This window comes from Girardinichthys multiradiatus, chromosome 13 (genome assembly GCF_021462225.1).
Source record: "Girardinichthys multiradiatus isolate DD_20200921_A chromosome 13, DD_fGirMul_XY1, whole genome shotgun sequence".
Classification (NCBI taxonomy): Eukaryota; Metazoa; Chordata; class Actinopteri; order Cyprinodontiformes; family Goodeidae; genus Girardinichthys; species Girardinichthys multiradiatus.
In genome coordinates this window covers 35,867,187-35,880,226 of record NC_061806.1, presented here as the reverse complement: position 1 = coordinate 35,880,226, position 13,040 = coordinate 35,867,187, and the positions used below count along the sequence as shown (strand labels likewise).

The window sequence follows — 13,040 nt, the reverse complement described above, 5'->3', positions numbered from 1 at the left end:
TACTTTAACACCCCTGCATCTATCCAGACACTCCAGACACAATAAATGCTTTGCTTTTATTCTTTAACACCAGTGCATAAAAATGTATCCCCAGTGAATTAATATCTGAATATTTTACGGGTATATATTTTTTTTATGGGTTTGAAGGATCAATATATTAGGTTTTGAGTGCTGAGGGATATTAGAATATGTGGAAGTATATAAATTATAGGGAAGAACAACAACATACAACCATCAACATATCTTTGCATTTAATAATAAAAAAATAATAGTAAATCAGATTTTAAAGCAAACCTAGACAGCTCCATACCATAATCTATTTAGAACAACACAAACTCTTAATCAACAGTCAGATGTGAATTAAGAATTTATTAAACAGTCCCAGCAGAGCTTCACTGAGAGGAAAAAGGCTCAGAGCAGATTTCTTCAACAGTATCAACACTTCTCTTAGTTCATCACAAGGCTTAGTCTCTAATAAATTAGAAATAAATACATAAATACAGCAAAGCACCATATACAAATCACATATGATAAATATTGTAACATATGCATTACAACGTTGCTTAAAATACAAATTAACTCATTGCATAAGAGATGGTTCTATAAATAAATGAATAATCAATCAATTAATTCATCTAGTGAGGCAATATAACAAGTAAGGTGGGGATTCGGGGCATAAAGAGATCTCAGTGGACCTGTGGAAGTTCAGACTGATTCTGCATCAGGTCCATCAAAAAGAGCAGAACTGGTCTTGTCCCTTGATGTGTCTGTCACTGACAGAGTGTTTTATTCTCTTTCGCTTAAAATCGGTGGGTGAACAAGTGTCACAGTTCGTCCTTAAACCCAGGGAGCACAAGATTGTGACTTGCCTCGCGTTTCAGGAACTTCAAGAAGTCTTTCAGCTCTCGAGTGCCCTGAAAAGAACCAGGAGACATCATCAGACCTCATGTGACAAGAGGCTGGTCGGAAATAACGGAACCTGGACCGGCTGCGAGTTACCTGGTATCGAACAGGATCGTCTTTTTTACCCACTGGAGCAAAATAAATAGTTGGAAAGCTGGAATGAAAGAGAAACAACATAAAACACAGACCATAAATATGATCTGCTTTAAAGACAGCGCCTGGCAAAAGTTTTCCTACCCCAGTAAATTTTTTAAATCTTTTTCAGTTTACAAACACAAATTTTAATGAATTTTATCGGGATTTTATGTAACAGATCAGTACATTTGTGCATAATCTGATGACAGGATAACTTAAATGAACTTGGTTCAAAAGAATATTTGTACTGATTGCATCTTATAGTTGGCAGCCTGTACCTTCGACCTGAAGGAAGGAGGACAAGTTCTTGTGAAAGCGAGTGGGGTCTCTATGGCTGTGGCGGTTTGGGCCTTTTTCACCCTCTGTCTGTTCCAAATACTAGACAAGGGGCGCTGTTGAATGCCAGTACTTTTCCTGGCAGACGCTTCTTATTTTTCAAAGACAAATTGCCATACCAAGCAGTAAAACTACATGTTAAAACAGACCCATTAAAGGTCTATCTGTGGCAGACGAACGTTGGTCTGATGAGACCAAAGTAAAACTTTTTTCCCCCACCACAAAATGCTGCGTGGGGAAAAACTATCCATGTGCATCGCCCTGAAAACATGCTGAAAAACGGTGATGTTAAGTTAAACTGAGCAACTGGAGATTCAAAGATAAAAAATAAATAAAGCTCTTTCCTCACCCTTGGACATCATATCCCAGTGGGACGTCGTTTTCGACGGCATTCATCTTGGCGATGACGATGTTTGTGTCAGAATACAACTGAGAAAACAAAAAAAGATGATTTCAGTGACGGTGCAACAGAATAAACAGAGGCTACAAAACTTCATTTGTTTTAATGAGCTGATAAACTGTTCCTATAGTTAAGGCAAAAATTATTCAGACCCCTGGCAGAATTAAGTTTAAAGTCATCTTTTAATTTGTTCGACATGTTTCTTCTTAATGTTTCGAGAGCTGAGTTGAATCTGATGGAGAATCTGTGGAAGGCGCAAAAGATTAGAGTGGTGGTACAGAGGCCTTCCAACGTTAAAGGCCTGGAGCTCTTCAAGATAAATCATCAAAACACCAGAGGAAACATTCATAGCTGCTCAGGAACAATAGGAAGGGTCTGACTGCTGCAACGCCAATCAAGATTTTTTAATTGATGATTGAGAAAGTAGTTTTTAACAAAATGTATATAAAAACAGATTGTTTTAACTTATTACTCCTTTTCATGGTTGAACTACTTTAGGAGAAATCCCTGTCTCATTTCTTGTCAGAAAAAAAATTATTGGTTAAATGAAAATGATCGTTCGTTCGTTTGTCGTCTTCCGCTAATCCGGGGCCGGGTCGCTGGGGCAGCAGACTCAACAGAGACGCCCAGACGTCCCTCTCTCCAGACACCTCCTCCAGTTCCTCCAGGGGGAGCCCAAGGCGTTCCCAGGCCAGCCGAGAGACATAGTCCCTCCAGCGTGTCCTGGGCCGTCCCCTGGGCCTCCTCCCGGTGGGACGTGCCTGGAACACCTCCCGAGGAAGGCGTCCAGGAGGCATCCGGTATAGATGCCCGAGCCACCTCAACTGGCTCCTCTCGATGTGGAGGAGCAGCGGCTCTACTCCGAGCCCCTCCCGGATGGCCGAGCTCCTCACCCTATCTCTAAGGGAGTGTCCGGCCACCCTACGGAGGAAGCTCATTTCAGCCGCTTGTATCCGTGATCTCGTTCTTTCGGTCATGACCCAAAGTTCATGGCCATAGGTGAGGGTAGGAACGTAGACCGACCGGTAAATTGAGAGCTTTGCTTTTCGGCTCAGCTCTCTCTTCACCACAACGGACCGGCACAGCGCCCCCATTACTGTGGCAGCCGCACCGATCCGTCTGTCGATCTCCCGCTCCATTCTTCCCTCACTCGTGAACAAGACCCCGAGATACTTAAACTCCTCCACTTGAGGCAGGAACTCCCCTCCAACCTGAAGAGGACAAGCCACCCTTTTCCGGTCGAGTACCATGGCCTCGGACTTGGAGGAGCTGATCCTCATCCCAGCCGCTTCACACTCGGCTGCGAACCGCCACAGCGCATGCTGTAGGTCTTGGCTAGATGGGGCCAGCAGGACCACGTCATCTGCAAAAAGAAGAGACGAAATCCACTGGTCCCCAAACCAGACCCCCTCCGGCCCTTGGCTGCGTCTAGAAATCCTGTCCATAAAAGTTATGAACAGGACCGGTGACAAAGGGCAACCCTGCTGGAGTCCAACATGCACCGGGAACAGGTCCGACTTAGTGCCGGCGATGCGGACCAAACTCCTGCTCCGCTCGTACAGGGACCGGATGGCCCCTAATAAAGGGCCCCCGATTCCATACTCCTGGAGCACCCCCCACAGGGCATCACGAGGGACACAGTCGAATGCTTTCTCCAGGTCCACAAAACACATGTGAACCGGTTGGGCAAACTCCCATGAACCCTCGAGCACCCTGTAGAGGATATAGAGCTGGTCCAGTGTTCCACGGCCGGGACGAAAACCACACTGCTCCTCCTGAAGCCGAGGTTCGACTATCGGTCGGACTCTCCTCTCCAATACCCTGGCGTAGGCCTTACCAGGGAGGCTGAGGAGTGTGATCCCCCTGTAGTTGGAACACACCCTCCGGTCCCCCTTCTTATAAAGGGGGACCACCACCCCAGTCTGCCAGTCCAGAGGCACTGTCCCCGACCGCCACGCAATGTTGAAGAGGCGTGTCAACCATGACAGCCCTACAACATACAGAGACTTGAGGTACTCAGGGCGAATCTCATCCAACCCCGAAGCCTTGCCACCGCGGAGCTTTTTAACCACCTCGGTGACTTCAGCCTGGGTGATGAAAGAGTCCAACCCCGAGTCCCCAGCCTCTGTTTCCACCACGGAATGCGTGATGGCAGGATTGAGGAGATCCTCGAAGTACTCCTTCCACCGCCCAATAATGTCCCCAGTCGAGGTCTGCAGCTCTCCACCCCCACTGTAAACAATGTTGGCGAGGCACTGCTTTCCCCTCCTGAGGCGCCGGACGGTTTGCCAGAATCGCTTCGAGGCCAACCGGTAGTCCTTCTCCATGGCCTCACCAAACTCTTCCCAGGCCCGAGTTTTTGCCTCTGCCACAGCCCGGGCCGCAGCACGCTTGGCCTCACGGTACCCGTCAGCCGCCTCAGGAGTCCCACAAGCCAACCACAGCCAATAGGACTCCTTTTTCAGCTTAACAGCATCCCTTACTGCCGGTGTCCACCACCGGGTTCTGGGATTGCCGCCACGACAGGCACCGCAGACCTTACGGCCGCAGCTATGGGCAGCAGCATCGACAATAGATGCAGAGAACATGGTCCACTCGGACTCTATGTCTCCAACATCCCCCGGGATCCGGTCGAAGCTCTCCCGGAGGTGGGAGTTGAATACATCCCTGGACGAGGGCTCTGCCAGGCGTTCCCAGCAGACCCTCACTATGTGCTTGGGCCTGCCAAGTCTGACTGGCTTTCTCCTCCTCCTTTTAAGTTTAAATCTGCCACAAGTATGAATAATTTTAGGTTTAATTATAGATCCAACAAACATCAAAAATGTAATATTGGAGTTCTTCCCTAATGAAGTGATAGGATTGTAGCAGCTCTATCCATTTTGTTACGCCATTAAATGCCACAATAAACAAAAATTCTGTACCGTTTCTGCCAGCTCTCTGTAAACTGGTTCCAGCCTTTTGCAGTGTGGACACGATGGAGAGTAAAACTGGATCAGAACATCCTTATCTGGATCATTAACAATTTCATCAAACGACTCAGCAACAACAGCCTGCAGCGAAGAAGATAAACAGAGGTCAGAGGTTACTGCAGAAACATAGCAGAGCTGTTCATCCTTCTCTCCATTCCACCAATCATATCAAACCATTACTGCACAGCCGTGTCCTTCTCACCTTGACAGGAGCAGTGTTCTTCTCAGGTACTGGTTCTGATCTGATGTAACGTTTGAGACGACCTGCAAAATAATCCTCCAGAAACCTCTCTAGTGACTGACCATCCCTCCTGAAACGCACAGGGTCTGGTTCAGTAACCAGCAGCTGAAAAAAACTCAATTCAGTCACAGGAAGAGGAGCCCAATATGATCCGTTTTAACCTGATCCGGCATGTAGCCATGTTCGAGCATGTTACCTACGTGAACTCCTCCCTCATGGTGTACTTGTGGCCCAGCTTGGTCCGGATCGTGACAAACGGTAACTCGACTCCATCTGACGTTCCTAGACCGTAGTCGTCCTCCAGCTCAGCTTGGAAGTCCCCCTTATTGGCTACTGAGAACATTAGGCCACGCCCAGCGTATTTGGATGCTACCTTCATCACCCTGACAACAGGCATGAAGAGGAGAGAGCTGATGACACTTGTCTACACTATCCAACAAACAGTCGGTCTTACAAGTTACATGTCACAAAAGTTAGTTACTTATATTTTTCCTTTTTGGTAAAACTGCATCACAGTGTTTTCAGTGTTTCTGCTACAGTCTAATGGGAGGTAATAATACACCTGTTTATTCAAAAGAGAAGAACAGAGGAGCTTTGAGTGATTCCTGAACTGGAATTTGTATTCTTGTTGCCCCTGGAAGCTCAATCATCCAACTGTAGATAAAACAGCAATATTCTTACAAAGCAATTCATCAAACTAGCGTTTAAGTATCCATCAAAGATCCATCCAAGCATCTGTCCGCTGATCCATCAGAGGATCCATCCATTAAAGTATCCACACAACCATCTAAGAGTCAAATCGTCTATCCATCTGTTCAAGCATCCATTCACCATTCACATCTTTCCTCATCTGTCCAAGAGTGCATCCATCTACCATCTATTTAAGCTCCATTCCATCCATCCATCCGAAGATCCATCCATCCTAGCATATAAGTATCCGTGCCGCCGCCGGCCCATCCATTAATCATTCCAAGCATTTATCAAAGAACCATCCATTTGTCCATGCATCCATTCATTCGTTTAGCGTGAACCGGTATTGGAGCTTAGTTTATATGCCTTCAGAGATCAGATTCCTTAACATCTGATCTGGTTTTCACTAATCAAACTAATGGAGCTCAAAATACGTCAATTCTGACTGATTCTGCTGAGCAACAGGAGCATCCCCATTTAAAAACCTGAAACTGAAATGCTTTAGATGAGCGAACTAAAAACCAATGCTTGTACCAGATTTATCTTTAGAAAACTTTGCAAAAACAACACAATCAGGAGCCTGCGTAGAAAGACAGAAGGCCCAGAAAATCCTCTGCGTGTCACTGTCCTTCACTGACCTGAAGAGGAAAAAGTTACTTTGGAGCTGGCACATTTATCTCTTTTTCTCCAGAAAAACAACAACTGTATGTGTGTGCTGCTGGTATAATGGCGTGTCACCTGTTCCTCCAGTAGTTGGACCCTCTGACATTGTGATGATAGTCTAGGTCGTAGTATGCCGTCAGCAAGTCACGAACCCTGAGACGATCTCTGTTCTCCACAGTCATGTGAGGACACAGACCATAGCTATGAACAGAGAAACACAGAGAATCAGATAAAGTAAAAACCCTAATTTCTTCTTCTATCTGTGAAGTGGAAAAAGGCTCACATGTGATCTCTGATGAAGCGTCTCAGAGAGCTGATGGTCAAATAATCTTTGAAGACCACGACACTGTCCTCAAACGCGTTGGACAGTCTTGGAGGTCTGAAGAGTAACACGCTCCTGGAAAGGACAAAGTGGTCTTCTTTAAGTCTGCAAACTGTTTGCCAGATGTGTAATTTTGTGTCTGAAAACTCACTCGGTTTGAGTGTGCTCCTCAGAGATCTGCAGATCAGTGATGTGAGCAAATCTGAACTGTTCTCTCAACAGACTGGCTGCCTTCAGAAACTCAGCCAGACGCAAGGCTTCAGTACCTGAGAAAACACCTGAGGCACAAAAACAGCGACCATATAACACAGCGATGGCGCCTGCAGCAAATCCAAGAAGACAAACTGTAACAGCAGTCATACCAACAATGCTGGCATCATAGTTGTTGACGAAGTTCTGGAGGTCTTCTTTACTCTTCAGGTGGACCGAGTCTGGACCAGTCTGCTTCTTCATGTAGTTGTAGATCCCATCTGAACACACACACACGCATATTTAAACATAAATCACTGTTGTTAACTTTTAAATATATGTTTTGTCATTGTTGTATGTTTTTACTTGCAGTGCGAGGCCCATCATAGGGAGCAGAGTCCTTGCCAGACCTGAAGATCTTCAGAGTAGGATACCCAGTAACACCAAAACGACCACAGGTGTCCGAGTTAGCAGTGCAGTCCACCTGGCAGACATAGAGAAATAGGTCTGATATTTATTCTTCTCCATTAGTAACAACAACAACAACAACATTGACGACAATATTAACAGCAGCAGCAATACCTTGGCCAACTGAACGAGTCCTTTCAGCCGACTTGCTGCTTTTTCAAACTCTGGAGCCAGTTTCTTACAGTGGCCGCACCTGATAGACAGGAAGGAAAGAAACGATGGTGAAGGACAAGAGCATGAACAGAAAGGTCAAATGAGTATGGTCGGATTAACACAGAAAGAATGAAGATAAAGAGCAGATGAAGTAAAAGCAAACAATAAAGACCTTGTACACTAAGCTAGCAACTTGGGTATTAAGAAAAAGATAATACAAAAGTACAATATCTTGCTTTTATTTAAAACTTCGTGCCAACCAGCTGGAGCTCGAAGATGTACTTTTAAAACCCAATTACCTTAATAACAGTTGTGTAGCTTCCATTTTGTTTCCACAGCATGACTCTTGCACCTCATAAGAGACTAGTCAGCCAGCTGGCTGGCAGAGCACAGCAGCAGGTGTTAGAGGTGTATGTGTGCAAAAACTAAATACCAGTCTGGGGAACATTCTCTGCCATCTCATTAGAAGGATTTTAAACTGGTTTGTTAGGGTTCTTGAAACCATCATCTTCAACGCGAACTGGAGTGATTTACAGCAAAGGGAGAAGCGGCAGGAATGAGATACAGCTCCTGTAAGTCTGACGCCACGGTTCTGTACTGGAAAGCTGGGCTGATCTCTCCAGGTCTAAGTAGATCTTTAACTGCATTCAAGGAGTTGGGGTATCTCATTGTCTTATTTTGGATTGATGTAGGATGAAGATTAAGTCCTCGACTCCAGTAATGCGGCCACTACTTACAGGTCCTTCTCAAAATATTAGCATATTGTGATAAAGTTCATTATTTTCCATAATGTCATGATGAAAATTTAACATTCATATATTTTAGATTCATTGCACACTAACTGAAATATTTCAGGTCTTTTATTGTCTTAATACGGATGATTTTGGCATACAGCTCATGAAAACCCAAAATTCCTATCTCACAAAATTAGCATATTTCATCTGACCAATAAAAGAAAAGTGTTTTTAATACAAAAAACGTCAATCTTCAAATAATCATGTACAGTTATGCACTCAATGCTTGGTCGGGAATCCTTTGGCAGAAATGACTGCTTCAATGCGGCGTGGCATGGAGGCAATCAGCCTGTGGCACTGCTGAGGTCTTATGGAGGCCCAGGATGCTTCGATAGCGGCCTTTAGCTCATCCAGAGTGTTGGGTCTTGAGTCTCTCAACGTTCTCTTCACAATATCCCACAGATTCTCTATGGGGTTCAGGTCAGGAGAGTTGGCAGGCCAATTGAGCACAGTGATACCATGGTCAGTAAACCATTTACCAGTGGTTTTGGCACTGTGAGCAGGTGCCAGGTCGTGCTGAAAAATGAAATCTTCATCTCCATAAAGCTTTTCAGCAGATTGAAGCATGAAGTGCTCCAAAATCTCCTGATTGCTAGCTGCATTGACCCTGCCCTTGATAAAACACAGTGGACCAACACCAGCAGCTGACACGGCACCCCAGACCATCACTGACTGTGGGTACTTGACACTGGACTTCTGGCATTTTGGCATTTCCTTCTCCCCAGTCTTCCTCCAGACTCTGGCACCTTGATTTCCGAATGACATGCAGAATTTGCTTTCATCCGAAAAAAGTACTTTGGACCACTGAGCAACAGTCCAGTGCTGCTTCTCTGTAGCCCAGGTCAGGCACTTCTGCCGCTGTTTCTGGTTCAAAAGTGGCTTGACCTGGGGAATGCGGCACCTGTAGCCCATTTCCTGCACACGCCTGTGCACGGTGGCTCTGGATGTTTCTACTCCAGACTCAGTCCACTGCTTCCGCAGGTCCCCCAAGGTCTGGAATCGGCCCTTCTCCACAATCTTCCTCAGGGTCCGGTCACCTCTTCTCGTTGTGCAGCGTTTTCTGCCACACTTTTTCCTTCCCACAGACTTCCCACTGAGGTGCCTTGATACAGCACTCTGGGAACAGCCTATTTGTTCAGAAATTTCTTTCTGTGTCTTACCCTCTTGCTTGAGGGTGTCAATAGTGGCCTTCTGGACAGCAGTCAGGTCGGCAGTCTTACCCATGATTGGGGTTTTGAGTGATGAACCAGGCTGGGAGTTTTAAAGGCCTCAGGAATCTTTTGCAGGTGTTTAGAGTTAACTCGTTGATTCAGATGATGAGGTTCATAGCTCGTTTAGAGACCCTTTTAATGATATGCTAATTTTGTGAGATAGGAATTTTGGGTTTTCATGAGCTGTATGCCACAATCATCCATATTAAGACAATAAAAGACCTAAAATATTTCAGTTATTGTGCAATGAATCTAAAATATATGAATGTTAAATTTTCATCATGACATTATGGAAAATAATGAACTTTATCTCAATATGCTAATATTTTGAGAAGGACCTGTAGGTCTGCTGTGGTTAAAAAAGACCTGAGACAGAAAATGTAAGATCTAGCCTTACTGATTGGTCTGCATTTTGACCCAGAGATATGAATCATGGAGGAAAAAACGAGATCCCAGCAGAGATGAACTTCCTCCAAAAGGTGGCTCTGCAAAGCCCTGAGACATGAGGATTTGATTAATCTGAGGAACCCTGAAGTGCAACTGCTAGGCTGCATCGAAAGAAGTCAGCCTAGGTGATCGAGCATCTTTCTTTGGAGGTTTTCCAGACTTATCCCACTGGGAGAAGACCATGAGTGGAGACCCAGGACCTCACTGAGGTATACTGAATAGTATATGGACAGATAGAGATTGATGGATGGGTAGATAGACAACCTGATGGGTGGATGGATGGAACTGGTACCCGACTGAAAACGGCCCCAAACAGCAATCACTGCAATCGGGGTGTGGATGTATAGTTTCAATAATTAAACGTAATCTTCTAGTTGCTAGATGGTAAAAAAGAATATTTGAATATATCTAACTTTCCAAACCAGACACTTTATTCTGAAGAGGAATGAATTAATGAGAAAATCCCAGGAACAGGTAGAGGTTGACGAACCTACAGCAACCATCGATACAAATTAACATCACTGAATACAAGCCCAAAGCTAGCAGAAACGGTTACCATGGAGCGTAGAACTTCACCAGCATGGTCTCGTGCTCCGTTGCCAGGTAGTCGAAGTCCGCGTCCCCGAGCTCGAGCACGTCTCTACGCGCAGACAGGGCTGTTGGACAAAGAGACAGCAGCGCCAGAGAGACGGCGGACAGGACGGGGACGACGGGCATCATGGGGAACAGAGAGCAGGACCAAAATGTGACGGGAAAATCAAAAAATGAAACAAACACGAACGACATTAGGCTGTCACAGAACGAAGAGGAATCTAACTACATTTATCGTCAAGCTTCCCAGAAAGACATTTCCGCTTACAGCTTTCAAAATAATAGTCGGCGTTTTAGCAATAATTTCTTAATTTTATCTGTTGACATTATCTCTTTAAAAAGACGGATCTGTTACTGACAATGTTTACACAGTTTTTAAATAAACTGATTTCAAATCATACTCCTTCACTCGCAAACTAAACTATCAGCTTTTAATTTGAAGTTTACATAGCTTTTGATAGTTTCCTCAGTGACTTGCCTTTTAGTGTTGAACCGTTAAATGAAGGGCGGGACATAACGACACACATGCAGAAAACTCTTCTCTGATTGGTCCCGTGATATGCGAAGTGATGGGATGTAACTGCACTATTGGTCAAACGGTCCACCAGTTCTAAACACACATACTATCGATTTTATGAACAATAATCTAGAAATAATGAGTCATTTTACATACATTTCTTTATCATGAGGTAGAATTCCTTTTAAACTGGATGACTCGGGTCAGTTTCTTGGGGTATCCATCCTCAAGCGTTTCACAATTTGCTGGAATGTAGGCCCATTCCTCCTGACAGAATTGGTTTAACTGAATCAGGTTTTTAGGCGGACTTTCTCAAACACACCTTTTCTACTGGGACCGGTGCAAAGAGGATTGGGTGGCGGACGAAGGTGGAGACCTCAGCGGCCCGATCCCCGGATGCTTAGGCTGGCTCTAGGGACGTGGAATGTCACCTCGCTGGGGGGGAAGGAGCCTGAGCTTGTGCGGGAGGTCGAGAGATATCGACTAGAAATAGTCTGGCTTGCCTCCACGCACAGCGTGGGCTCTGGAACCCATCTCCTTGAGAGGGGTTGGACTCTGTTCTACTCTGGAGTGGCCCACGGGGAGAGGCGGCGGGCTGGTGTGGGTTTGCTTTTTGCCCCCGAGCTCAGCCGTCTCATGTTGGGGTTTACCCCAGTGGATGAGAGGGTCGTATCCCTGCGCCTTCGGGTTGGGGAGAGGTCTCCGACTATCATTTCGGCCTACGGGCCGAGTGGCAGTACAGAGTACCCGGCCTTCTTGGCGTCCCTGTCGGGGGTGCTGGATAGTGCCCCTCCCGGGAACTCCATTATTCTGCTGGGGGACTTCAACGCCCACGTGGGGAACGACAGTGACACCTGGAGAGGCGTGATCGGGAGGAATGGCCTCCCCGATCTGAATCCGAGTGGTGTTTTGTTATTGGACTTCTGTGCTAGTCACGGATTGTCCATAAGGAACACCATGTTCAAACATAAGGGTGTCCATCAGTGGACTTGGCACCAGGACACCCTAGGCAGGAGGTCGATGATCGACTTTGTTGTCGTATCATCAGATCTTCGGCCGCATGTTTTGGACACTCGGGTGAAGAGGGGGCTGTCCATTGATCATCACCTGGTGGTGAGTTGGATCCGCTGGAGGAGGAGAAAGCCAGTCAGACTTGGCAGGCCCAAGCGCATAGTGAGGGTCTGCTGGGAACGTCATCCGGTCCCTGTACGAGCGGAGCAGGAGTTTGGTCCGCATTGCCGGCACTAAGTCGGACCTGTTCCCGGTGCATGTTGGACTCCGGCAGGGCTGCCCTTTGTCACCGGTCCTGTTCATAACTTTTATGGACAGGATTTCTAGACGCAGCCAAGGGCCGGAGGGGGTCGGGTTTGGGGACCAGTGGATTTCGTCTCTTCATTTTGCAGATGACGTGGTCCTGCTGGCCCCCTCTAGCCAAGACCTACAGCATGCGCTGTGGCGGTTCGCAGCCGAGTGTGAAGCGGCTGGGATGAGGATCAGCTCCTCCAAGTCCGAGGCCATGGTACTCGACCGGAAAAGGGTGGCTGGTCCTCTTCAGGTTGGAGGGGAGTTCCTGCCTCAAGTGGAGGAGTTTAAGTATCTCGGGGTCTTGTTCACGAGTGAGGGAAGAATGGAGCGGGAGATCAACAGACGGATCGGTGCGGCTGCCACAGTAATGGGGGCGCTGTGCCGGTCCGTTGTGGTGAAGAGAGAGCTGAGCCGAAAAGCAAAGCTCTCAATTTACTGGTCAGTCTACGTTCCTACCCTCACTTATGGCCATGAACTTTGGGTCATGACCGAAAGAACGAGATCCCGGATACAAGCGGCTGAAATGAGCTTCCTCCGTAGGGTGGCCGGACACTCCCTTAGAGATAGGGTGAGGAGCTCGGCCATCCGGGAGGGGCTCGGAGTAGAGCCGCTGCTCCTCCACATCGAGAGGAGCCAGTTGAGGTGGCTCGGGCATCTATACCGGATGCCTCCTGGACGCCTTCCTTGGGAGGTTTTCCAGGCACGT

General features: G+C 46.6%; 1 protein-coding gene across 1 annotated transcript; it reads right to left on the bottom strand.

The window, feature by feature from the left end:
- Positions 1–236: 236 nt before the first annotated feature.
- Positions 237–10,918, bottom strand: pdia8 (protein disulfide isomerase family A, member 8). The gene is made up of 13 exons (XM_047383817.1): positions 10,478–10,918; positions 7,431–7,509; positions 7,215–7,332; positions 7,022–7,129; positions 6,811–6,937; positions 6,621–6,734; positions 6,413–6,538; positions 5,185–5,367; positions 4,946–5,054; positions 4,696–4,824; positions 1,724–1,803; positions 1,000–1,057; positions 237–914 (listed from the first exon to the last, which is right to left on the bottom strand). Exons 1-13 carry the CDS (start codon positions 10,705–10,707, stop codon positions 825–827), a joined length of 1,551 nt encoding a protein of 516 aa, XP_047239773.1. The 5' UTR covers positions 10,708–10,918; the 3' UTR covers positions 237–824.
- Positions 10,919–13,040: the final 2,122 nt, after the last annotated feature.

What these genes read in the sequence shown, in the direction of transcription:
- pdia8 (XM_047383817.1), bottom strand. Translation starts at nt 10,707, where the DNA reads ATGTCGTTCGTGTTTGTTTCATTTTTTGATTTTCCCGTCACATTTTGG. An exon ending in CGCTTCATCAGAGATCACAT is followed by an intron (nt 6,539 to 6,620) that starts GTGAGCCTTTTT and finishes CTCTGTTCATAG; the next exon opens with CTATGGTCTGTGTCCTCACA. An exon ending in ACCATGAGGGAGGAGTTCAC is followed by an intron (nt 5,055 to 5,184) that starts GTAGGTAACATG and finishes TGTGCGTTTCAG; the next exon opens with GAGGGATGGTCAGTCACTAG.